This window comes from Eublepharis macularius, chromosome 12 (genome assembly GCF_028583425.1).
Source record: "Eublepharis macularius isolate TG4126 chromosome 12, MPM_Emac_v1.0, whole genome shotgun sequence".
NCBI lineage: Eukaryota > Metazoa > Chordata > Lepidosauria > Squamata > Eublepharidae > Eublepharis > Eublepharis macularius.
This window is the reverse complement of record NC_072801.1, coordinates 37,657,919-37,682,130: the sequence shown is the minus strand read 5'-3', so window position 1 is coordinate 37,682,130 and position 24,212 is coordinate 37,657,919. Positions and strand designations below refer to the sequence as shown.

At 43.7% G+C, this 24,212-nt stretch overlaps 1 protein-coding gene across 4 annotated transcripts in view; it reads left to right on the top strand.

Moving 5' to 3' along the window:
• Positions 1-7,510: 7,510 nt before the first annotated feature.
• Positions 7,511-24,212, top strand: part of MED24 (mediator complex subunit 24) — a 64,821-nt gene continuing 48,119 nt past the window's right edge. For all 4 annotated transcript variants that reach the window (XM_054994906.1, XM_054994905.1, XM_054994904.1 and 1 more), the window contains exons 1-5: positions 7,511-7,583; positions 10,240-10,381; positions 19,253-19,335; positions 20,565-20,603; positions 23,215-23,288. In XM_054994906.1, coding sequence (XP_054850881.1) covers positions 10,249-10,381; positions 19,253-19,335; positions 20,565-20,603; positions 23,215-23,288 — 329 coding nt within the window. In that variant the 5' untranslated portion in view covers positions 7,511-7,583; positions 10,240-10,248. The remainder of the gene's footprint in view (positions 7,584-10,239; positions 10,382-19,252; positions 19,336-20,564; positions 20,604-23,214; positions 23,289-24,212) is intronic.

The window sequence follows — 24,212 nt, the reverse complement described above, 5'->3', positions numbered from 1 at the left end:
GTCACCCTGGCTTTGGAAGGGGACAGTAAAATAGAAGAAATAATCTAGTTTCAGTGCCTCCCCCCCTTCTCTGTCTGTCTCTCTCTCTATAATGTGAGTGAAAACATTACTATACCATCACTGAAGCCTACAGGATACTTAGGGTCTGTTCACACACGCATGATCATTTAATGGCAATGCTCTGGCATGATGATGTCTGTTCTAGGAGGTGATGTGATCATCACACAAGGCTGGGGAGCACGCACAATTCACAGCAGGCAGATTTGGGCCACAAGGGATCCTGCTTTGGCCTGTAGGGCCCAAATCAGCCCACTGCAAAGCACAGGCATACTCTCAGGGCAGCCAGATGACATCAGTGACATCACAGCAGCAGCCCCTGGAGCGTACCTTGAAGGCTCATTCACTGACTTTCCCCCTTCGGGGTGATAGGTGAGAGTGGGGGATCCCCCACCAAGGGGAAACGGATCCCTAATTGTGTCTGAGGTTGTGGAAATCAAATGGGTCATTACCTCCATATTGCTTCTGTCTTTGAGGGACTTACATGCACATTATATTTAACTCCAGATTTCTTGATTGTCAAGGAATGCATGTGGTGGGGGGTGGGGGGAAGGGTGGGAGAAGGGCACCTGAGGGTGAGGGTGGCATTTGGCATGCAAAATGCCACCCCTGGCAAGACAAGCCTCTCCCAGCTGTCAGTGGTAGAGATGAGAGCAGAGCACCCACTTGGGGAGGCCATGAAATGGCCCCCCCAAGTGGGAGCAGGCTGAGCCTTGGTGGGGGGATGGGAGGAAGGGTGGGAGAAGGGCCCCAGAGGGTTGGGGGGGGATTTTGTTGCAGTGGTTCCCCCCCATTAAGTCATGTTATGGAGGGAGAGTTGTATTAGGCTGGTAGTTATTATGATCATCTTCTGTTTCCATGCCCTGTTGTGCCCGCTCACTATGTGACCTGTTGTAATGTTCAAAACTTTACTGTTTGTCCATTTCAAAAAAAAAATTGTGTTTAAGATTCTCTGATGTGTAGTTAATTGTGTTGTGTTGTGCTATGAGGGACAATAAGTGTAATATGTTGTGATTTGTTGACCACTTGTAATTTGAAAATGAGAAAATAAAGGTTTTTTAAACTTAATGATTGTGTGTCTGTGTTCCCTTCTTTGATGGGAGGTTGGTTCCCAGCATAGGGAACAATGGGGCAGGCTGGCCAGCCTTCTCTGCGGGTGGTGGGGGGGTCAGGGGGGTGGTTGTCTGTGTGCCAGGGCAGGTGCTCTTTCCCAGGGACGATTTGGCACTGCCACCATTGTGGCACCCCTTGTCTGTGCAGAACTGCCCTGGGAAAGAGAGTTTAGGGGTTCCCAAAAGGGGAGGGCAGGCCAGCCTGTTCCTGGGGTTATGGTGGGTGTGGGGCAGGTGGGGGTGGATTTGGGTCTGTGAGGGGCTACTGGGGGGATTTGGGTCTGTGTGTGGCAGCTGGGGTGGGGGAACTGGGTTTGTGTGGGGCTGTGAGGGGTGGACTTTAGGGGCTGAGAGCACCTACTTGGGGAGGCCATGAAATGGCCCCCCCAAGTGGGAGCAGGCTGAGCCTTGGTGGGGGGTGGGAGGAGGGGTGGGAGAAGGGCCCCAGAGGGTTGGGGGGCATTTTGCATGCAAAATGCCACCCCTGGCAACACAAGCCTCCCCCAGCTGTCAGTGGTAGAGATTAGAGCACCTACTTGGGGAGGCCATGAAATGGCCCCCCCAAGTGGGAGCAGGCTGAGCCTTGGTGGGGGGTGGGAGGAGGGGTGGGAGAAGGGCCCCTGAGGGCTGGGGGGCATTTTGCATGCAAAATGCCACCCCTGGCAAAGGAAGCCTGCCTCTTCATTTTTTCCCCATAGGAAATAATGAAGAGAGATCAGCAGCAGCATGCTAACAATATGCTGCTCCTTTGCTTTCTTATGGGGAGGATGGGGGGACCTGCTTTGGGGGGCCATAACATGGCCCCCCAAAGTCCAATCTGTCTGAAACTTGGGTAGTTGTTAGAGAAGGGTTAGAGGAAGGTCCCCACCAATTTTGGGCTTATTTGGTGGGAAAATGCCTCCTCCAGGCGTCCTGAAAGACGGAGGCATTTTCCCAACAAAAAAACCCGAAAGAATCCCGAAAGAATGCCGAAATAATGCCGAATCCCGAATCCCGAAACTCCTGAGTTATGGCTTTTCCTCTGCATGTTCCAGGACTAACATTGCACAGAAAACAGGTTCAGTTTTATATCAAGCCTCGCCATGCAAAAGTACTACAGTGACAATAACGTCTTCTGTTTATTGTGCGTTATTTGCAATGATGCAAATCCTTGCTTGGTTCTCCAGTCTCATTCAGTGATATCTCTCATACACACTCTCAGACACAAAATCCTTGGGAGATTTTTCATTCATATGACAATGTTTGTCTCATTCTTGTTAAATTAAGAACAGAAGCTCTCCTGCCATTTTTCTGGAGATATAGCAAGGCTTCTCCCCTCTTCTTCCATTTTCAGTTTTTAAAAAGTCCCACCACAATGTGGCAGCTCTGTAAACATTTCACACCTTTTAGCTTTGCTCCTGTGAATTTGTGCTCTAAATGTGCAGAGTAAGCTCCAGCGTTCGCCAGCTGTTTGGTACGTCACTCGTAATTTTGGGCTCCTGGTATGAGAAGGAAGATAGAATTTTCAGAATCCAACATGGGCCAGTGAGATGGACACCCAATCGACCCTGGGATGAATAATGGTGTATTTTCTAAGGATAGCAAATATTCAAAGATTTTAATTTATCGTCAAACAAATCAACCAACCAACAGTGTAGCCTTGGTATTTTGCATTTGCTATGGGGCTTCTTCTCAGGAGTTTTCTGCATGCTATCCCTCATCAGTCAATTTCCTCTACATTTCTCCCCAGGCTTTTTGAGGGTGTTTATAAAATTGGTAATTGCTATAGTGTTATAGAGCTATTACAATTCAATTTTTTTAAAGTCCTCAAAAAGGCTTCTGCTGGCCTAGCAGAAGAAATGGTCTTTGTTAAGGGCTGAAAAGGCAACAGTCAATGGAACCTTAGAAAACTAGATGCCACAATAATGTGATTGGATTGCACTCTTCCCTGACAGTAGGACAGTAGGTTTGAGAAACAGCAGACTGGGAAAGGACTATTAGCGTTCCATCAGAGCATGACATTGTGTGGATGCTCCAAAAAACAATACTTCATTTTCATGCCAAAGCAGAGGAAAACTGCTAGGTAAAAGCAGCCCTTAATATGCCACCCAGCCTATTAAAATTTGCTAGCCTTGATTAAAATTCATCTCAACCAATTCATCAATTAAAGCTGAAATTTAAATTTATTCTAATTTCCCCCATATTATTCTTCCACAAGGGGGACTTTCAAAGTAGTAACCTTTACAAGGTAGAAGATAGAGCTATAGAGTACATCAGGACAGTTATCTGCTGTTCTTGAGCACTACCATATAAGCAAGCCATAAGAGTATGCTGCACATTCAGCAGGCTTGCATGTTTCCCAGAGAACCACTGGAGTGTCATCTTGCACTGAAAACCCAATTTAAGCTGTTCTGCCTCTCTGGTGGGATGGCTGCACTCGAAAGCATACACTATGCACCTTACCCTATGCATGTTTACTCAGAAGTCTGTCCCATTCTGCTTACTCCTAGGTAAGTCTGCATAGGATTGCAACATAAATGTACTGTTGAAAACATCAATAACATGTCTACTAGCTCCCCCCCCCCATTACCACTAGTGAGATTTGCCTATATCCTGACACGTTTGCCTCCTTGGGGTTCCTATTTTGGGTAGAAAGGGAAAATAAACATGGCTGAAACAAACAAATGTTCTGCATCTTTCTCAAGCCATGTGATCAGCTGCTGGAAGTGAGGGCGAGGAAAACAAAGACTCATAATATTAGGACATAAATAAATTTTACTACTAGGCTCCCAATTATTAATTTTAAAAAATCCAAAACCAACGACACAGAGCAAAACGCTACAACCTATATTAATGATGCAAACTAACATTATTTCAGTTTTTAAAAATATAATTTATTCTGCATTTGTTTACTGCTTTGCATAATGTATTCATTTTCTGGAGCGTATGTGTGAAAATGGTAGTTGACACTTTTTCATGGCATGTTAAGTTATATCCCATTTATTAGCAGGATTTGAGTCCATTGGCACCTTAGAGACTAACAAGTTTTTAACAGTGTAAACTTTTGAGTGTTAGAACTCTGAAAAAGGGAACTCTGACTCTCGAAAGCTTACACTCTGAAAATCTTGTCTGTCTCTAAGGAGCCACTGGACTCAAATCTTTTTGTTCTACTGCAGACCAACTAAACTATCCCATTTATTAAAGGGGAAAGACATTTTTCTCCAGGGCTGTTGGCTGCCCAAGGCAAAGACTGCTTGTCAGGTATTAAGAATACACCCTCTTATGCAGCAGATCTTTCATTCTGAGACTCACCAGACACTACTTAGCATATATTTGAAAACATAAGAACTAGAAATTTTATGGGGGGGGGGGAGCTGGTTGTCCCCAAATTAAATCTAGTATTTTCAGGAGGCAGAATTTTATATACAATGCCGCAACTGGCACTTGTCTACACTCCTGTAGAATCATAGATGTTGTATTGGGGGTAACTATTGATGTAGGTGGCCTCAAAGTACCTTAAAATCAGACAATATTCCATAATGTGACTAGAAAATGTCTAGGCCCTAGGGTGCCAACCAGGTTGGGAAATTCCTAGAGATTTGGGATGGAGTCTGGGAGGGACTTCGGCAGGATATAATGCCATCCACCCTCCAAAACAGTCATTTTCTCGCATGGAACTAATCTCTGTAGTCAGAAGATCTCTTGTAATTCCGGGAGATCTCCAAAACCCACCTGGAGGTTAGCAACCCTAGAAGGCCCCCAGGTCAGATCTGTGGCAACATCCATTCCCTGGGTAAGGCTGCTGAGTAGCATCATGCCTCCAGATCCTGTTAATTTCCATGTGGTTGCCCGATTTTTCTAGGCAGATGACAAAACACCGCAAAGTTCACACTGCTACAGTTTGGCACTTTACAGGGTTGGATGCTGGAATTGTCAGAAACTGCAAGACCAAGAGCAGGCAAAGTGGATTTAGGGAAGGCAGGGATGATGAAAGAAAGAGAAATGCTCCTTGCATCAAATTACTGGATGAGAAAAACAGACCAGATCGCTGGCAGAATTCTCTATATAAGGTCCTAAAAACTCTAGAAAACAAGAAAGGAAAAGGGGGAAAACCAGTGGCATGAATTGCAGTAAGATGTCCTAGGCAGCTCATTTTCTTACTAGCCCTGCTCTGTTGCCTTTATGCACAAAAATCAAGGAGGTAAAGATCCCGTCAGCACTGAAAGTAACCATGAAAAAACCTTGCTTGTTACCTTTCTGTAAATTAGGCTTCTGTTAAAGGTATAATAGAAGGGCTATTGAGGAGGGGGGAATCAAACAAACTAAAAGGTGTTAATCCGATGCTTGTCAAGTCAGAAGAACAGGATGATAAGAACTGTCTGGCTGGATTATCAGAACAAGGTCCAGCCACTCTGGCATTTTGTTTCTCAGAGGAACCAGCCATGTCCAGAATCTCCTGGTTGCCTTTACAGATGTCTGACCTTATCATGTGACCTGTTCTGGCCTAGGTTAGTCTGATGAAATTCCCCCCGTTGACTAGAGCTGTATGGATGGGCACATGGAACAAATCACCCTGGGGTTTTTGGTTCAGAATACATACAAAAACAGGGTTTTTTCTGGGAAAAGAGGTGGTGGATCTCTCTATTATCACGTGTGCGCGCGAAGCGTGTGCCTGCCACCAGAAACGCACGATGACATCACTTCTGGAAGTGACATCGCTTCCCGGAAGTGATGTCATCACACAGGGCACAGCCACCCCCTGGAGTGCTCCTTCCATTCAGGCCCACTTGCCTCCCTGCCCCTTACCTGGCAGCAATGTCCCTCTAAGCAGTGCAGTGTTGTGAGCCAGAAATCTACTTTGGAGTAACAAATTGCAAGCTTGGTCACGCCTTTCCCAAAACCAGAATCAATTTGAGGGAGGGAGGGAAAGGGCAGGGAAGACGCCGGGGAAGCAGGCGGCCTGGGAAAAGCTCCACCTGGGAAGACAGCCCATGGGTCTTTGGGTGCCAGGGGTGGGGCCACCACCAGTCACGTGATCTTTTTTGCAGAGGTGCTGAATTCCAGATCCGGGGAGAACCCGCTAAAAAAAAGCCCTGCAAATACATAATTAAATCAATGCTTTGAGTTGCCAGTGCGTGGCTGGATTTGAAACAACCCTGAGTGAAATTCTTGCTACAAATTCACAAGGGCTTAGCCCTTGAATCAGGAGTTCCCTCAGTCTCGTTGAGCCTGCGGGCGCTTTCAGAACAGGGAATGGGTGCCATCACAAAATGGCAGCCACTGGCCTCAGGGGCTGGTCACAAAATGGCTGTCATGAGGCGCTGCAGCCAGACACAAAACATTTGGAGGCTGCAGGCCAAGCATCCTTCTATGATGGAGTCAGCTGTTTCTGAATGCAGATCCAAAATTGATGCCTCCTGGGATCTTCTGAAGAACTTCCTGTTAGGGTAGCGAACTTCCAGGTGGGGCCTGGGCTTCTCCTGGAATTATAACTGATCTCCAGACTACAGAAATCAGTTCTGTAGTCTGGAGACTACTCTGCAGCTGAGTAGTTCTTATTTTGGGATTCATTACTGAAATGTGCTTCCAACCGTAGCTCGCAAAAAAAGGGGGGAAAGCCTGTTATCAGAAGTTTGGGAAACACTGCCTTATATATGTGTGGCATGTGCCATCAAGTCACAGCCAGTGTATAGCAACCCGTGAAGGGGTTTTAAGGCAAGCGAGGCTTTTTAAAAATGTGTGCATGCGTGCAGTTACCAAAGTAAATTTTGTGCGGTTCAAACATTCAAGTCATGCAAAAGTGGTGTTATATTATTAGCTGAATCTAAATCTGACTGATAAAATGAACAGTAGTGAGTTGTTAAGGAACTTTTGGAACCCCGGACTGTAATCGAACGCCTAAGCCTGATCAAGTGTCTCATCTCCGCCGTCCCCGCCAAAGACATTCCCTGCAGACACCCAAAGAAAATGCATGCGTGTATTTTAGTGGAGCGTGCTATGTGAATGAATTACAATCCCATACCACATGACTGCAATGCCAAATTTTCCTTGAAAGAAGCTTTGATTCTCCCCCTCCCCATGTGGCTCCGTCCAATATTTCTACAGCAGCAGCACACATTCAATTGGTGCAGGGTTTTTCCTATCATAACGTCTTCTTGCAGATGCGTTAGATTTTATCCGGCATTCAAAAAGATCGCATGACTACTAAAAGAACGTACTCCATCCTCCTACCGTATGAAATATTAATTTACAGGAACTTCATGGAACCACCCCGTAGCAAAACAAACCCTCTTGCAGCACAACTCCAACTCCCAGGAGCCCCCGCGACTGTAGTTTTGCTCCAGCCAATTCGGAGGAGCGACTTTGTTAGGTACCAAGATGGTGGAGGCCGGGAACTAGGGGAAGTGTGCTGCTTTAGTGCACGCAAGAGAGCTGGTAAGTGTATTGCTGGCTGAACGTCTTTCATTGCAGGAATCCACGGAAGAGACCCAGGAGTCCTGGGCTGGAGTCCTAGTTGGCTTCAGCCAAGTAGGCTAGCCTCTCTTCCCTCCCAGAACGCCTAGTGCCCTCCCTTCTTTGTTTTCCTCCAGCCTGGGTTGAGTTCAGTCTTGCACTTACTAGTTTTACTGCAATCCCTGTGGTCTTCCGACTTTAATGTTTTAGATTTATGAAGCAAACAGGCTCACACGTTCAGCCTTGCTTTACAGTTAAGGCGTAACTAATGTTTTGCAAAGTGATCCTGTCCTGACCATATATATCCTGTTCCTTAAGAACGGAACAAGTGCAACCTGTTGGATCGGGAACAGGATCTGCATGAATCGGGGCATAACTTTTACTGAATTCTGTTCCACCTTATCCGACTTCCCCAGTGGTGGTGGTGGTGTTTTTTTTAAAGACCAAATTAAGGACTCCTCAGTATTCATTGTGTAAAATGTGATGTTTTATTTGGACTGTGGCTTTATTTCCTTCCCATCATTTACAAATCAACCAAACATCCATGTACTCTCATATCATTCGTAGGGATAATTACCTCTCAGAACATTACAATACCGAAGCTTCCAAGATTAAAAAATGGCAGGCATTCATTGTTATTAATCTTATGAAATAATCATTCCACAGAAAATATGTTGCCCCTCATCTCTAAATTGGTCAGATACTGAAAAAACATTCTGTACTGTCTAGAGTATAGATGTGTGAGAGTCTGTCTTTTTCCCTCACTAATTGGGCCAGTGTTCTCCTGCCTGTTGTCAAACACAATTTTGAGATGAGGCAATAGAAATGGTCATTTTTTCCATTGGGGATGGCAGGTTGAGGAATAGGATTTGAACTTGCCTGTCTCTCATGGGTTGCATATTGGAAGTTACTTCTTGAAGGAGGCAGCTTGCTGTTAACCAAGTCCTGAAACAGGATGGGGCAGATTGTACGGGATGGAGAGGTAGGTTTCACCCAGGTGGAAATTAGGGTTATAAATCTCATTTAATAAAGCAGCCCTTTAAACTATCAAAAATTTTATTTAAACATTAACAAACTCATGATCTACCTAGCCCACATATACATATTATCAGCTCTATTGGTTTTTCTTAAGAAAAATCAACATGGTAACATGACCTGGTGTTTGTGTTGTACTCAGTTAACCCAATGGTACTCATTCCATAACTCAAGGTGAGCTATATTCACAATTACTATTAACAGAAACAGCCACATTTCCTTCCATCTCTGGTATAACACCTGCACCTTAGGTTGGGTTGTAGCTTATCCATTCCTCCAGCAGTGGCTGTTTTAAGATGAGAACCATTTGCAAACTACAGGTCTCACTGGGAAGAGGCCTTACCCACTTTCCAGAAATATGGAGCAGGTGGTACATTGGCAGTGGTACTCAGAAGAGGCACAGGTGGCATGTCAAAGAGCAATGTGTGGATCTGACCTGTTGATTAAGTATCACTGACTTAACAGTAACATTAAGTTCAAGATGTTAACCTTGGTGTGTAAAGCCCTTCATGGACTGGGACCTGCATACCTGCAGGACCGCCTCTCCCATTACATCCCCTGCAGGGTGTTGCGCTCTGCAGACAAGCAACTCCTGGTGGTCCCTGGCTTGAAGGACAGCTGTCTGGCTTTAACCAGGGCCAGGGCTTTTTCTGCCCTAGCCCCGGCCTGGTGGAACGCTCTCCTGCTGGAGATCCGGGCCCTGTGGGACCTGCTAAAGTTCCGCAGGGCCTGTCAAATGGAGATGTTCCGCCGGGCTTTTGGCTGAGTGCCAGCAGGTGTCCCCCTTCTTCCACCTAAGACCACCACTTTTTCTGGGACTGCCGTCAGCCATGTGCTATACCAATATATATGCTCATAGACAGATTTCCAACTATTTATTTAAATAGCGTGCACCTGGACTATTTTAATGATTGTCTTAAGATTATTATTGATTTTATAGTTTTATGATTAATTCTCTATTTTATTAATGTTATTAGCCACCCTGAGCCCATTTGTGGGGAGGGTGGGGTATGAATCAAATAAAATAAATGTGAGAGCATGCATTTTCTTTAGGCACAGATGATTCTGGAATGGGTAGGGAACCCTTTACTAGTTTTCCTTTAAACATTTACAATGGTGTATAAATTGCAAATAGTTCCTTATCTTTTAATGTTTCCCATCCTTATTTGCAATCCTTGGGAAGCCACAGTGCATATGGGTGGAGAAGAGAAAGTTCTCACTCTGCCTGTGTGGTACAGTGGTTGGACTAGGATCTGGGAGACCCAGGTGTGACTCTCCACTCTGGGTCTCACCACACAAGACAAAATACACTCAAATTACACGGGTAATTTAAGTGTATTTTGTAATTTGAGTGTAACTCGAGTGTAATTCAAGTGTATTTTGTCTTATGTGGTTTGACCCTCTGTCACAGAAGCTTGCTGTGTGCTCTTGGGCCAATCGCATACATTCAGCCTAACCTACCTTACCGGGCTGTTGTGAGGATAAAATGGAGAAGCTACTTTGGGTCCCTACTGGAAGAAAAATAAGAGTATATAAATGAAATAAATACAGTTGTTACTGAAAGGTGCTGGTGTTGCCTCCTCATGTTTTCTTTCTCTTTCAGGAAGGAAAAATGATGAAAGTAGTCAACTTGAAACAGGCTATCCTCCAAGCATGGAAGGAGCGGTGGAGTGATTACCAGTGGGCCATAAACATGAAGAAATTCTTTCCCAAGGGGACTACATGGGACATCCTGAACTTAGCAGGTCTGGTCCTGGTTTGTGCTGCAGAAAGATATTTACTGGCATGTTGTTCTTTAGTCTGTCAGAAATGGGAGGTGATGGTGTTAGTAGCATATGCATTAGTGCTTGGTGACTGCTTGGATGCTGGAATGGGTAATGAAAACATCCCTGTGGTGGTCTCCCATCTCCTTATAGCTCTCTGTTGTAAGAAGATCTATCAGTGGTTTCAGGTATTCCATATTAGAGAAAAAGCAGATCAGGCAAAGAAAGAAGAGTAAAATCTGTCTCTACGAGGTGTACAGGGCTTTTTTTCTGGGTAAAGAGGTGGTGGAACTTAGGACAGCACAATGACGTCACTTTGGGTCAACTGGAACAAGGGGAGCCCGGAGGGCAATCTAAACTCCCCTCTGTCTGGAGATCAGGGGGTGGGGCCACTGGCCATGTGACCATTTTCAAGAGGTGCTGGAACTCTGTTCCACCGTGTTCCAGCTGAAAAACAAAGCCCTGGAAGGTGTGTGTGTGTGTGTGTGTGTGTGTGTGTGTGTGTGTGTGTGTGTATACACACATATATACATACACACATATATATATATACATACACATATATACATACACACACACATATATATACATACACACACACACATATACATACATATATATATATATATACATACACATACATACATATATATACACACACACACATACATATACATACATACACACACACACACACACACATACATACATACATACATACATACATACATACATACATACATACATATACACACACACACATATATATATATATATGGGAGGTATATATATGAGGTCAATATATATATGAGGTATATATATGAGAGTTCGGCTGAGGAAGACTGGTTCTATGTCACCAAGTAAACATCATGACAAAATGGGGATTTGAACCTGGGTCTCTGATTCTAGTCCAAGATGGGTAGCTGTGTTAGTCTGTCTATAGCAGTTGAAAAGAGCAAGAGTCCAGCAGCACCTACAAAACAAACAAAATTTGTGGTAGGGTATGAGCTTTCGTGATACTGATCTGAAGAAGTGAGTTATGGCTCCTGAAAGCTCATACCCTACCACAAATTTTGTTTGTCTTGTAGGTGCTGCTGGACTCTTGCTCTTTTCGGATTCTAATCCAATGCTCTCCCACTACACTACAGAATAAACTGTTGCATGTTGGTCATATGTCTACTGACTGAAGTATTTGGGCCAGTTAGGTGGCTACAAAGTGGGGAACAGAAAAACAAACAGTGCACTCTTGTGTAGAGGTACTCCAAGTTTAATTGATTTCAGTAGACTTAGCCTGGAGTAACTCTTCATAGGATTGCATTGAAAAATAATTTAGTGTTGCAGTGTTTTCAGATGCCTACTTTCTTCTTCATTATCAGCTTTTGTCACCTGCAGAAAAATATGGAATAGATATAGGATTGTCCTCAGAGTGAAGTAGTTCAGACTAGAAGTCGGTAACAACACCTACAAATAGAATTAGTTAAACCAGAATTTACAAAGGTACATCATGCAGTTGTGTATTCTGGACTCGTACATTATTTTACGTTCTGTGTTTTGAACTTTGTAAGCCATATTGAATAGGTTATTCAGAAAGACGGATTGGAAATTTATGAATGAATACTCTGTACTTGCTTTTTCCTCTCTAGGGTATTTACTCTAGGATTACTGTTCAGTGCTCAGTTACTAGAGGCTCATTCTGATATTACTCTTCTGTACTCATGTTCTGAAAATATGTGCAGGGAGTTTGCCAGAAAAAGGTCAGAGAAGCATGCTTGTATAATTTGCAGGTGATTGGCTGAGAATCTGAGATGCATGGATGGTGGTGGAATTTCATAATGTGTGCGCCTAGGTTGCCTTTGTCCAGTCACACCTTGGAAAGATGCATATGCTGGCTTGCTGCCCCCTGTTTTCATACTATAAAGAGGGATAGATAAAGAATTGGAAGTAGTTCTGCAATGGGTCATTAATCAGGCTGTCAACAGATTTAAAGAGTGTTGGGTGAAAAGGAAGATGACTCATTTACTAATTAATAGTTAAAAGTTAAATAAATGTTCCTATTCAAAAACAGTCCAATAGGTGCCTTTTTCAAAACACTTGCAAATTAACAAAAGCCATCACATGGAATCCATAATTATAATTTTTTCTGTTTAGTTTCCTTTTATTCTGCCACCAAAATAATTTTAAAAAGTGCCCTTTTAATTTCACCTCCATTGGTTAAAATTGATCCTTCTTGATTACAGTAGATTCTTATCACTTTAACCATTGAAGGAGGTGATTAAACTATGTATGCTTATTTGGCTGGCTGGGCCTGGGTTTGGGGCCGTGTTTTCAGCATTTGACTGTTCTGTTTTGGAAGGCCTTTAGGCCGGGCTTTTTTTCAGCTGGAACGTGGTGGAACGGAGTTCCAGAACGTCTTGAAAATGGTCACATGGCTGGTGGCCCCGCCCCCTGATCTCCAGACAGAGGAGAGTTTAGATTGCCCTCCGCGCCGCTCCAGCCATGTGACCATTTTCGCCGAGGGCAACCCACTGAGTTCCACCACCTCTTTTCCCAAAAAAAAAAGCCCTGCCTTTAGGTATGGCATGCTTTGAGTATTTCCCAGTCTGGATTGCCAGCTCTAGAGTTTGAAATACCTGGGGAGGGTGTTCAACCAGGATGTGATACCATAGAGTTCTCCCTCTGAAGCAGCCATTTCCTTCAGGGGAGCTGATCTCTGTAGTTTGAAGATCAGTTGTGATTCCTGGAGAACTCCAGGCCTCACCTGGAGATTGTAGAACCACAAGGGCTACTCCAGAAACAAGGCACTAAACACTACAAACCACACTTCCCGGAGTGTATAGTTAAAGATAGTCAATTAATTAGTTTCAGTATATTTTACAGTATATTAAAGTGACAAAGTGCAAAAAGTGTTCCACAATAATAAATATAACAATTCACATACAAACCAACAATTAACCATACATTCAGTAATTCAGTAAATACACCAATAAATAGTTCAATAAATATTCCAATAAATACCACAATAAATACACAAGCAATTGATACAAACAGTCAATTCAGACAACATGCTAAACTAGAGTTCAGCATCCTTAGCCATGGTTCATGTTTGATGTCTGGTTCGAGGATGATTGCCTGCAAATCTAAGATGCATGGATACTAAACAGTAGTTTTAGAATGGATTTTCAAACACATTTTTAGGGGTATTCATAATGTTTTAATTTGGTGGGGTTACAATGCTTTCACAGTCTAGTCAGTTGTCTGGTATAGGACAAAGTGTATGATAGAATCTTCGAGAGCTTATGTATATGTGTGTGAGAGAGATTTTTTTTGCCCACATATTTATTGAATACATTTCTGTGCTGTTTTTCCAAGGAACTTGTCTGAAGTGGCTTAAAAATAAAACAATAAAAATGTGAAACATCATAAAAGTTATTAGAACCCACCATTCAAACACAGCAGAGCATAAAACATGAAGCAGCTTAAAATCCACCTTAAACATTTTTCGGGCTGAAAACAGACTATAAAATGATGTTAAAATATCCAAGCCTTTGTTAAAAGCCTGGGTTACAAGAAATGTTTTGGACTGGCACCTAAAAGGTAGTAGTGTAGGCACCAGGTGGGTCTCAAGAGGAAGGGCATTCCACAGCCAAGGTACCACCACAGAAAATACTGTGTCATTACTTGCCACCAGGGCTTTTTTCTGGGAAAAGAGGTGGTGGAACTCAGTGGGCTGCCCTCTGAGAAAATGGTCACATGGTTGGTGGCCCCGCCCCCTGAGCTCCAGACAGCGGGGAGTTGAGAATGCTCACTGCACTGTGGAGGGCAGTCTAAACTCCCCTCTGTCTGGAGATCAGGGAGCGGGGCCACCAGCCATGTGACCATTTTCAAGAGGTTCTGGAACTCCATTCCACCACGTTCCAGCTGAAAAAAAGCCCTGCTTGCCACCCACCTCGCCTCTGGAGACAGAGGCACAGAGAACAGGGCTTGAGAGGTAAATCTGAACTCACTGGACAATATAGGAAGAGGCAGTCCTTCAAGTCCTCTGGCCCCAAACCACTTAGGAACTTAAAGGTAATAACCAGCACTTTGAACTGTGCTTGGAAACTGTGATAGTTGTGTGTTAAAGGGGTAAATACCTTTTATGAAATGACTGAATACATGTCAGTTGGGTGTTATGATGGGAGCTGAAAATGTTCTCATTATTATAACACTCCCCAACACTTTTGAGTTGTGAGACGAATCACCAACAGCCTTTGTTCATTCCCTAGATGCACAGCATGAAGGTACAACTGACAAGGGGGAAGTTATTTTTTACTTCATTTATTCTCTGCCTTTCTCTGCAGCAGGGACCTGAAGCATCTTACCTCCTCTCCTCCCTTTTATCCTCACAACAGCCCTGTGAGGTAGTTTAGGCTGAGTGTGTGACTGGCCTAAGGTCACCCAGCACACTTCCATGGGGATTCAAATTCTGGTCTCCCAAATCTTAATCTGACACAATAATCACTGCACCACACTAGATAGAATTATTCCCTTTTTCCAATGTCCCTTAGTATTCCCGCTAAAACATTAAAAACTGTGAAGTCTGGAGTGAGAGTGGAGAGGGAATGAGTGGCTGGTACTAAGTGAGACAATATGTTTGAGGGACTGGGGTTTATTTGGGACCACAGTGAGGCATACAGAGTTCTTAGGCAAATTGGGATATGTCTACACTAAAAAGTAAACCAGTTTCAGATGTGGACATTGGTGAACATTTGGATTTGTAGAGGGGCTATGGTTTCTTTAATAAAGATGTGAAACATCTTACAAAACGACTAGTTTCTAGGATTTTCTACCAGAAGGAATGATCTCAAAGTGCTTTAATTCTCAGCATATATTAATCCCACTACTCTTCCAGGGAGAGCAGGGTGGTATAGATTGTTCTCTCCTCTTGTGATTTATTCCCACAACAACCTTGTGAGGTAGGTTAGACAGAGAGAGAGAGCAAATTGCCCAAGGTCACTATGATGCTTCTGGAGATGTACCATGGTGTACTTGCATTGTCCAAGATGAGTCGGTGCTCAAAGAGATGCTGATGTTGCCCTTTTTATTGTGTAGCTCAGTTCCAGTCACCAGTTCCCAAGGTTAATGGTCACCTTGCAGCCTGACTGGTTTATCCCTTATTACCTCCACCAGCTTTTGCCCAGGTTCTTAGGCTTGTTTCTCCTGCTGAGGTCCAGTACCTGGCTTTGGTAAGGCGGAGTTCTGGCAACCTTGGCCTCACGCTAGCAGTAGCTAGGTCCCCCAGGCCTTGCCTGGCAGGAGTTGTGGTCTCTTGGCCAGGAATGCCACCTTCCTGGTCCAGGAGGGCCCTGTGTCTCTGCCCACTGTAGGGAGCCCAGGCCAGTCTCACTACCCTCCTTCCCTGTTCCTAGCTGATCCTGGTCAAGAAAAGCGGGGCTGTACCAATGCAGAGTAGAAAAGGAGAAAAAGAAACTAACAAGATGCTGGAGGAGAATAATTTGATTGATGCTTTTCATTTAAACTTTGTTAGGGAATCTGGAAAAACAAGTTTAAAATGTTTACTATTTAAAAAATAATCATATCATTACAGTACAAAAGATAAGTTAAAACTATGCAAGAGACAGGAAATCCTTTTAAAGTATAAGTCTGTGCATATTGAAAGGAGCCGTGTAGTTCTCTATAAAGTGATGTCGTGATGGATATACTGAGATATTTTGAAACGAAGATAAAAATCCTTTTCCGACAGGACACATACAAACACACTATTGAAAAAATTATAGGTATATATTGTAAAATATATATTGTCAAAAAATGAGGTGAGCAAGAATATAGCATACCTTTACCTTTGCTTGCCCTAGTAACATCTAGGTTAGAGTACTACAGTGTAATGTACATGGAGCTGCCCTTGGAATAGGTTGTCGGAACCATATCACTCCAGTCTTGTTCCATCTACGCTGGCTCCCAGTTTGCTTCTGGAGCCACTTTGAAGTGCTGGTACTAACCTTTAAAGCCCTATACGGCTTGGGACCAGTATACTTTAAGGACCATCCACTCCCATATCAGCCTACTGACTATTATGGTCATCTTCAAGGGCCCTGCTTCAGGGGCACCCATCATCTGAGGCATGATAGGTGCCAACCTGAGAAAGGTCCTTTTTGGTTATGGCATCATATATATATCCCCCCACACAAAGGTATTGTTTTAAAGTAGATTTTAATGTCTTTTTAACTATTCACCACCTTGAGGCTTTCTGCCCTTATTGGACGGAAAGGTGGAATACAACTTTTTTCTGTGTTTGTGTTATTACAGTCCTACAGGTTGGACTTCTCTACTAATTGGCTAAGCGTCTTTTTTTTCTATTTTACTAGATAATCTTGTTTTAAAAATAAGTTGACATTTTAATGGTAATTTCAGTATCATTTCTTGCATGGTACAAGCTGTGGAATTTTAAGCTTGGTCAGCACTTTTTTTAAAAAAGGCTGTAAGCTTTTAAAGTAGGGGTCTGTTCTGTTTAATTTTGTAGCACACCATGTAGGTTACTGATGGCATATAAACAACAGAGATCATTTTTAATATCCCTGCCATGACTGTTGGAGTGGTTCCCCCCCCCTTTTGCAGCTGAGCTCCAGAGGAAGGTTTTTTTTTTCTTTAGAAAATTTTATCTCTGTGCAGGTTTGGAAATGCAGCCCTACAGAGGAAATGGCTAACTGTGGTGGGTGATTCCATAAGTTGGTTGCAGTAGATGTTAACTCTGGAGAACACGTTATATATGATGGTATAAAGAGCCATGTTGGTCAGAATGTTGGGCCAGGACATAGGAGAGACCCTGGTTCAGATTGCTGCTTTGCAGTGGAAGCTTACTGGGTAATCTTGGTCCAGTTACTTTTCAGCCTAACCTACCTCACAGAGCTGTTGTGGGTACAAAAATGGAGGTAAGGAGAACCATACACAGTCTCCCATGTACAAGTCAGTGCAGTGTAGTAGCTAGAGTGCCAGACTAAGACCTGGGAGACCCCAGTTCACATCCCCAGCCTACCATGAAAGCTTGCTGGGACACTGGTCCAGCAGGATTACCAGGTGTCCGGTTTTTACCCAGACAGTCCAGTATTTTGGGGGACTGTCCAGGGAAAGTGTTCCCCAAATACTGGACACCTGGCCCCTCTCTTCCCCTGTCTCCGTCACCCAGCCTAGCCACCCAGCTTCCTGCAGCACTGTGACGATGGTGCTGGGCTGGGAAAGTGGCCAGCCAGACCTGGTGGTCTGCTAGCCTCCTGCGACTGTGCAACACCACTATCAGAAGTGGCCAGCCAGTCTGGGTGCCCTGCTTGCCTCCTACGGCTGTGCTACACCGCCCTGGGGTGACCAGCCAGTCTGGGGCTTCCTGGAAGTGGGTCGGTGGATGATGTCACTTCCTGTATTGAAATCATCGTGGTGGATGGGAGTGTACACTGTACTCGTGCGTGCTGTACCCGCACTTGAATATTTAAAGAAAAATATTAGTGCCACTCCCCTCCCCCCCCGTCCCTGGGGACTGGTATCAGTCTGGACCCCATCTGGTAACCCTATGGCCCAGTCACTCTCTCAGCCTAACCTGCATCATAGGATGGTAAGGACAGAATGGAAGAGGGGAGAATAATGATGGAGGAGGAGGTCCAAAGGTTGCTAAGGCAACTCCAAGCAGAAGCACATAGAAAAGTTGGATTTGATGGATGGGCCTAGTGGTCGCTTGGCCAGCCTTACAGTATGTGTTGGTTGCTGTTGCTAAGGGCAACCTCAGAACACAGGTAATAACTATGAAACTCTATAAGCAATGAGATGAAATGTGGATTGTTGGATGTTAAGGACAGATGGGTGAGAGGAAGCCCTCTGCTGCAGGCTGTGAAAAGGGGGTGGGGCTTGATTGTGGGGATGCTGGTGAGGGCAGCTCCTCTAAATGGTTGCTTACACCCGCCCCCCCTCCGGAACTGTGAAGGTGTGTAATATTTTAGATTGTCAGCAGTAGTAGGCGGCTGGCTGTAATTATTTATAGAACTCCGCAGTTGCTTTCGATTTCAACGAGGGGGGGGATAATACAACAGCAAAGAATATTTCTTAAGTGTTTTATAAATAATGAGTTGGTGGGTGAACTATCTGTCTTTGCAAAAAGGGATTGTGAAGAGTTTTTTAAATCTGATATATAAAGATGGGTGTGTATATGAGAGAGAGAGAGACGTAATTCAGATGAGTGCTACAGGGCAGGAGGCTGCCTTGAAGAATTCCCCTGCACTCATCTGTAGCCCTTCAAATGGCCAATTAAAGGTTTGGCTACGCAGAAAGGATATTCTCTGCCTTTGCCACCTTGCCAAATCTGGTGCAATGGCAAGCTGCCATGGGGAAGTGCATGCCAGTGGTTGGCACATGTTCTGGTGAGAGATCTCTGTACTGGTCTTCATGAGCGTTTCCTGCTCCAGCACTCCTCTTGCCTGAGCTTGAAGAAGGGGGAGCGCACGCTGCTGGTTAGCAAATAGGATGTCTGAGCAGAACATGTGTGCACGTCCTGTTCCATCAAAGGCGACAGAGGTCATGCAAAGGTCATGTGCATCGATTGCTGCAGATTCAGCACATGGGAAGGGGATGGTGGTGTCTGTTTCCTACTCAGAATTCCTAATGAAACTGTGAAGTAGCTCCCCCCCCCGCCCCAACTATTTACTTCTCTTATGATGCTAGAGAATACAAAATTATAATATTTTGGCAATTCCAGGGTGCAACCAGGATTCAGATACTTCTTTTTGTAAATCTTAGCGCTGGTCTTCATTCTTCTCGAGAGTGTTTGTGTATTTCGCAGACTGAGCCCTCCTTTTCTTTTTTTAATTGCAGAAGCCCTTCTTGAGCAAGCCATGATCGGGCCATCACCAAACCCACTCCTTCTGTCTTACTTGAAATATGCCATCAGTTCACAGGTAACAGTCCCATTGTAGGTCGTTTCATTTTTGGAGGACATTAACAGATGTTAATATGTTGAATTATGCCTACCAATGAGGGGACTTATATAAATACTTTTTAAAAAATCTGACAGAATCAAGTGCCTGACTTTAAGAAACTTAAAAAACCAAAGTTTTCCTTCCCCCCACAAAGTTCTTTATTCTCCAAAATGTTTGGCAAATTTGTATCAGTTACTCAAATTGAGTGAATTTTTGTGGTATGTTTTATTTTGCATAAATTGGCAGCTTTTACTCTTTTTTACGTAATTTTTTCTGAGTTTGTTAAATCACTGGGGAGGTAAGGAATTGTATACACACTGGAAACCTTAAACTTTACTCAGCCATCTCTCTGACTTCTAAAATACCCTTTATACATGTTTTCAAGCGTATCATGGAAAGTAAGGGGCAGAAGCTTCCTAAAAAGCTCCTTTTTTAAAAAGTAAAAGTTGGATTCTGAGGAAGCTGAATTCTGAGTCTGATAACATGTTTAGCACTTTTGTGGCAGGCATATAGCCCTCAGTGTTGTGCTTTTTATTTTATTAAGGGGCAGGATTTGTACAAAGATCTGTTACCCTTGGGTACCCTTGGTACCCTTCATTAGGATCCAAAGACTGCGATCCCAATGACATTTTCCTGGGAGTAAGCCTCATTGAATAACATCAGGTTTCCTTCTGAGTAGACCTGTTTCGATTGCTCCGAAACGGTATGATTGTTCAGTAGTAATACTGCCAAGCCTCTGTGGCTTTGAAAGAGAATCTTGGGTTTCTTAATTCTTATTCATCCTCTACCAAGCAGATAATGGTGTTGAATTTTCTTTTCTGACATTTTCTCCAATTCAGGAGAACAAGTGGCATTTCTCCCCCTCTTCCAGCACTGTAAGCAGAGCTGGGCTGTGTTCCTGGGAGATTCTTGCAAGATCTTGCCATGGAGAGAAGCTTTTTGGTTGATTTTTAAAACCTCCTTTCCCCCCTTTTCTGTAGTTGCTTACTATAAAGTTGATGCAAAGCAAACATGCCCTCACCTAAAAATGTCTGTTTAAATTTGTAACAGACCAGTGCCCCAGCAACAAGCTGTGTTGCTATTAAGTGACCTTGCCATCCCCCTTTGGCAGTTGAAATGGTGGTGTGTGTGCGCGTGTGTGGTTTTTCCCCCCTTGTTTAAATGTTAGCTTTGCTTAATAACTTTCTGTGTTTTGTTTTTGTTTACAGATGGTGTCATATTCTACTGTTCTGATGGCCATTAGCAAGGTAGCATTTAAACATTCCTCTGTCTCCCTTACCTTAATTCTGATCACCCTATCCCACCCCAGTATCCCAATTTAGAAGGGATCAAGATGGCAGGAACTTCACTGCAGAACATAGCATCTTGCTTCTGATGTAGATCCTAGCAGTTTGTGTGAACGTGGCAGGATCTTAAGTGTCACTTAAAACAATATCAAGTTTCTAGCTCACATGGCTATGCCTGAAATAAACAGATGTATTGGGGGGAGGCAGTTGGATCCTGCCAGCTTTTCCATCTGTGGAACAGTTAGGAGGGGCTTGTCTTAGCCACCAAAAAGACTGTACCAGGGATCATGGAACACACATAGACCGAATCCGCTCAGAACAGGGGGCAGTGGGGAGCGGAATCGGGCAAGACCAAGCAGGAAAGCCGGTGGGCTACAGCCCACATGTTTTTTTCTTGTTGGCAGTTTTTCTTCTGAAATTGAAACTGAAGGTTTGGGAGAAGATGGGACATTTTCCCAATTCATGCTTTCCTATTCTTACAGACTTAATTGTTAAATAATAATTGCTAAATAAACCTGAGGCATTGGACCTGGGCAAGCTGCAATTTAAATGCCAACTAAACCATGCGCTGGGAGCAGAGTGATGTGTTCAGCCACCTTTCCCCATTGTATTCTTTCAAATTGGAGGTATTTTCTCTAGGGAGAAAATCTGGAAGGGATGTTCTAAACTGGCCACCTTCCTGATGTACTTGTTTCATGAGCAGTGCAGGCTGGGGATTTTGTTCTACCTGAGAGATAATTCGAAAACACTCTACTATGCCTTTAGTCTGAAGTGGTATAGCCCTGGGAGGCCTATCATAATAACATAATAATAATAACATTCATTTATGTACTGCCCTTCAAGACAACACCCACTCAGAGTGGTATACAAAGTGTGTTATTATTGATGTATTGTCGAAGGCTTTCACGGCCGGAGAACGATGGTTGTTGGGGGTTTTCCGGGCTGTATTGCCGTGGTCTTGGCATTGTAGTTCCTGACGTTTCGCCAGCAGCTGTGGCTGGCATCTTCAGAGGTGTAGCACCAAAAGACAGAGATCTCTGACACTGAGAGATCTCTGTCTTTTGGTGCTACACCTCTGAAGATGCCAGCCACAGCTGCTGGCGAAACGTCAGGAATTACAATGCCAAGACCACGGCAATACAGCCCGGAAAACCCCCAACAACCATGTGTTATTATTATCCTCACAACAATCACCCTGCGAGGTAGGTGAAGCTGAGAGAGCTCTGAGAGAGCTATGACTGACCCAAGGTCATCCAGCTGGCTTCCAGCAGAGGAGTGGGGAATGAAACCTACTTCTCCAGATTACAGTCCTGCCACGCTTAACCACTACACCAAATTGGCTCTCTTCATGGTTTTTTTGCTGAATGTTTACATCAAACTTTAGACCTGGGTGGCTGGTGATTCTTTGTATATAAAATTAAAATCTAAACCATAAGATTAGATGTATTAGCAGTTTACCCATAAGGATGTTTACAAAGCAGAGTGGGATATGGATTGGAAACTGGCATACAGCATTTGGATTATTCAGTTTAGGCTAGTGAAGGGGCTGTGATTCAGTGATGGGGCCTCTGCTTTGCATGCAGAAGGTTCCAAGTTCAGTTCCAACATCTCCAGTTTTCAGGTAGCAAGAGATGTTAAATATTCTGGAGAGCTGTTGCCAGTCAGGGTAGACAATGCTGACCTTGGTAGACCAAGAGTCTGACTCAGTATAAGGCAAGCTTCATGTGCTCATGGTTAAAATTTCAGCTCAAACCATAGTGAGCTGCTTAGACCATGTGTAGCCTGCTGATTTTATGCCCGTTTCACTCTTGAGAATAGTTTGCTTTCCTCTTAAATTCCAGAAATTGGCAGTTCTTCTGCACTAGCCGTATCTGCTCCAAGTTGAACAACAACCAAGGCTAGCTTTAAACCAGGGTTTGGAGCTAGTTTGCCAACTTTAGTTAAAATACCAGGTAACCCTGGTTACTTTCTGTGTAGTAGTGAAAAGCGATGAGGGAGGAATGAGCTTGCAATCTCTTAACCACAGTTTATAGTGCATTCCTGTGCAGTTACTCTAGTCTAAGGCCATTCAGTAATTCTGCATAGGATAAATGCTGTCGGAATCATTACAGATCTCTTATACACTGGAGTGGATCCTACCCCCAGCCTACGACTTCGCTAGTAAAGTTTCTTTAAAAATATATATATACTCCACCTCTACTTTTGGCTCATGTTTGAATCCTTCCTCCAATGTAAGGAGCCTTCCTCCAACTTACATGGCTCTCTCATGGGAGGAAGACTACCTGGATGGTGGTTGGAAACCCCTCCCCCACCCATAGATTTAAATATGTGGGATATAAATACAGCTGAAGTAGCATTGGTTCTTGGTGATATTTGACAAACCGTCATTTGTTGAAGCCCCTTCCAAAAGGGAGCAATATTCATAATACACTCTGTATTCATCAAATATATGTGCAGTGTAAGGAATGTCTTGTGTGAAGTTTAAGTCTGCATGTTGTGGTGGTACTGGTGTTTGGGGGATTTTTTGAGACCACCTGTTTTCTTTTTTCCTTTCTGGTGTTGCCATATTCAGTTTGATGACTTCTCCCGAGACCTCTGTGTCCAATCCTTGCTGGAAATCATGGATATGTTCTGTGAACAGTTAAGGTAGGGAAAATAGGCAAAACTTCTCACCTGTGTGTGTGTATGTTTCATAATATAGGCCAGGGTGGACAGAGAAAAGTACACCCTGAACAAACAGTGGTCTCCCGAATACTGGCTGGTTGCTAGGATTCTTGTAAATAATGCTAGATTAAGTGGTCCTTAGCACAATCTGGCAAGATGATACTTGTATCTTTGTAAACAAGAGTATGCCTTCAGAATCAGTTAGCACATATTAGACACACTTTCATTGAAAAGTGAAACTGATTATCTGCCTTCACTTCATACATTTCAAACATCTTGGACTGCAGGAATTCTGCTAAAAGAAAAAAACCAGAACAAATGGATCACTCAAGGCTGAAATAACCTCATAAACCTTGGGCTGGATCAAGCCAACTTTTTTGCTGTTTACTATAGACCCATCCCGCATGGCTTTTGTCTATACAGGTCCCCTATATACAGGTAGCTTTTTGAATGGTGAAGGGGGACCTCCTGTTTCCCTTTTTCACCAACGCTAGAGTTGGTTTGATCCAACCCAAGTCTGACTGTCAGAAATATGATTAGGCTTCATCATCCCTTGAGATCGTGATGGGTTTCTGGTGCGGAGATAGTAGGTTTGGAATGTGTGCCCGAGCACTAAGGCCCTTCTAACTTTGAGCCAGTAGCTTGAATTGGTTAGTCAAGCAATGGGAAAATCTAGAAAAACCTAGAGGGGAGAAATGTAGAAAAGCCTGTCTGTAACAATCAGGTTTGTTTCAGTTCTGTTTATCAGTTGCTTTAGCAAAAGAGACAAAATAGCTACATGAAAATCAACAACACATTACTTCTGGAATCAAAAGAGCCAAATAACCAACGGTGTACACTGCATGATCCTGGGTTACGTGCAGTGATTGTAATTCCTCTGATGTTATCTTCACAACCATGAGAACT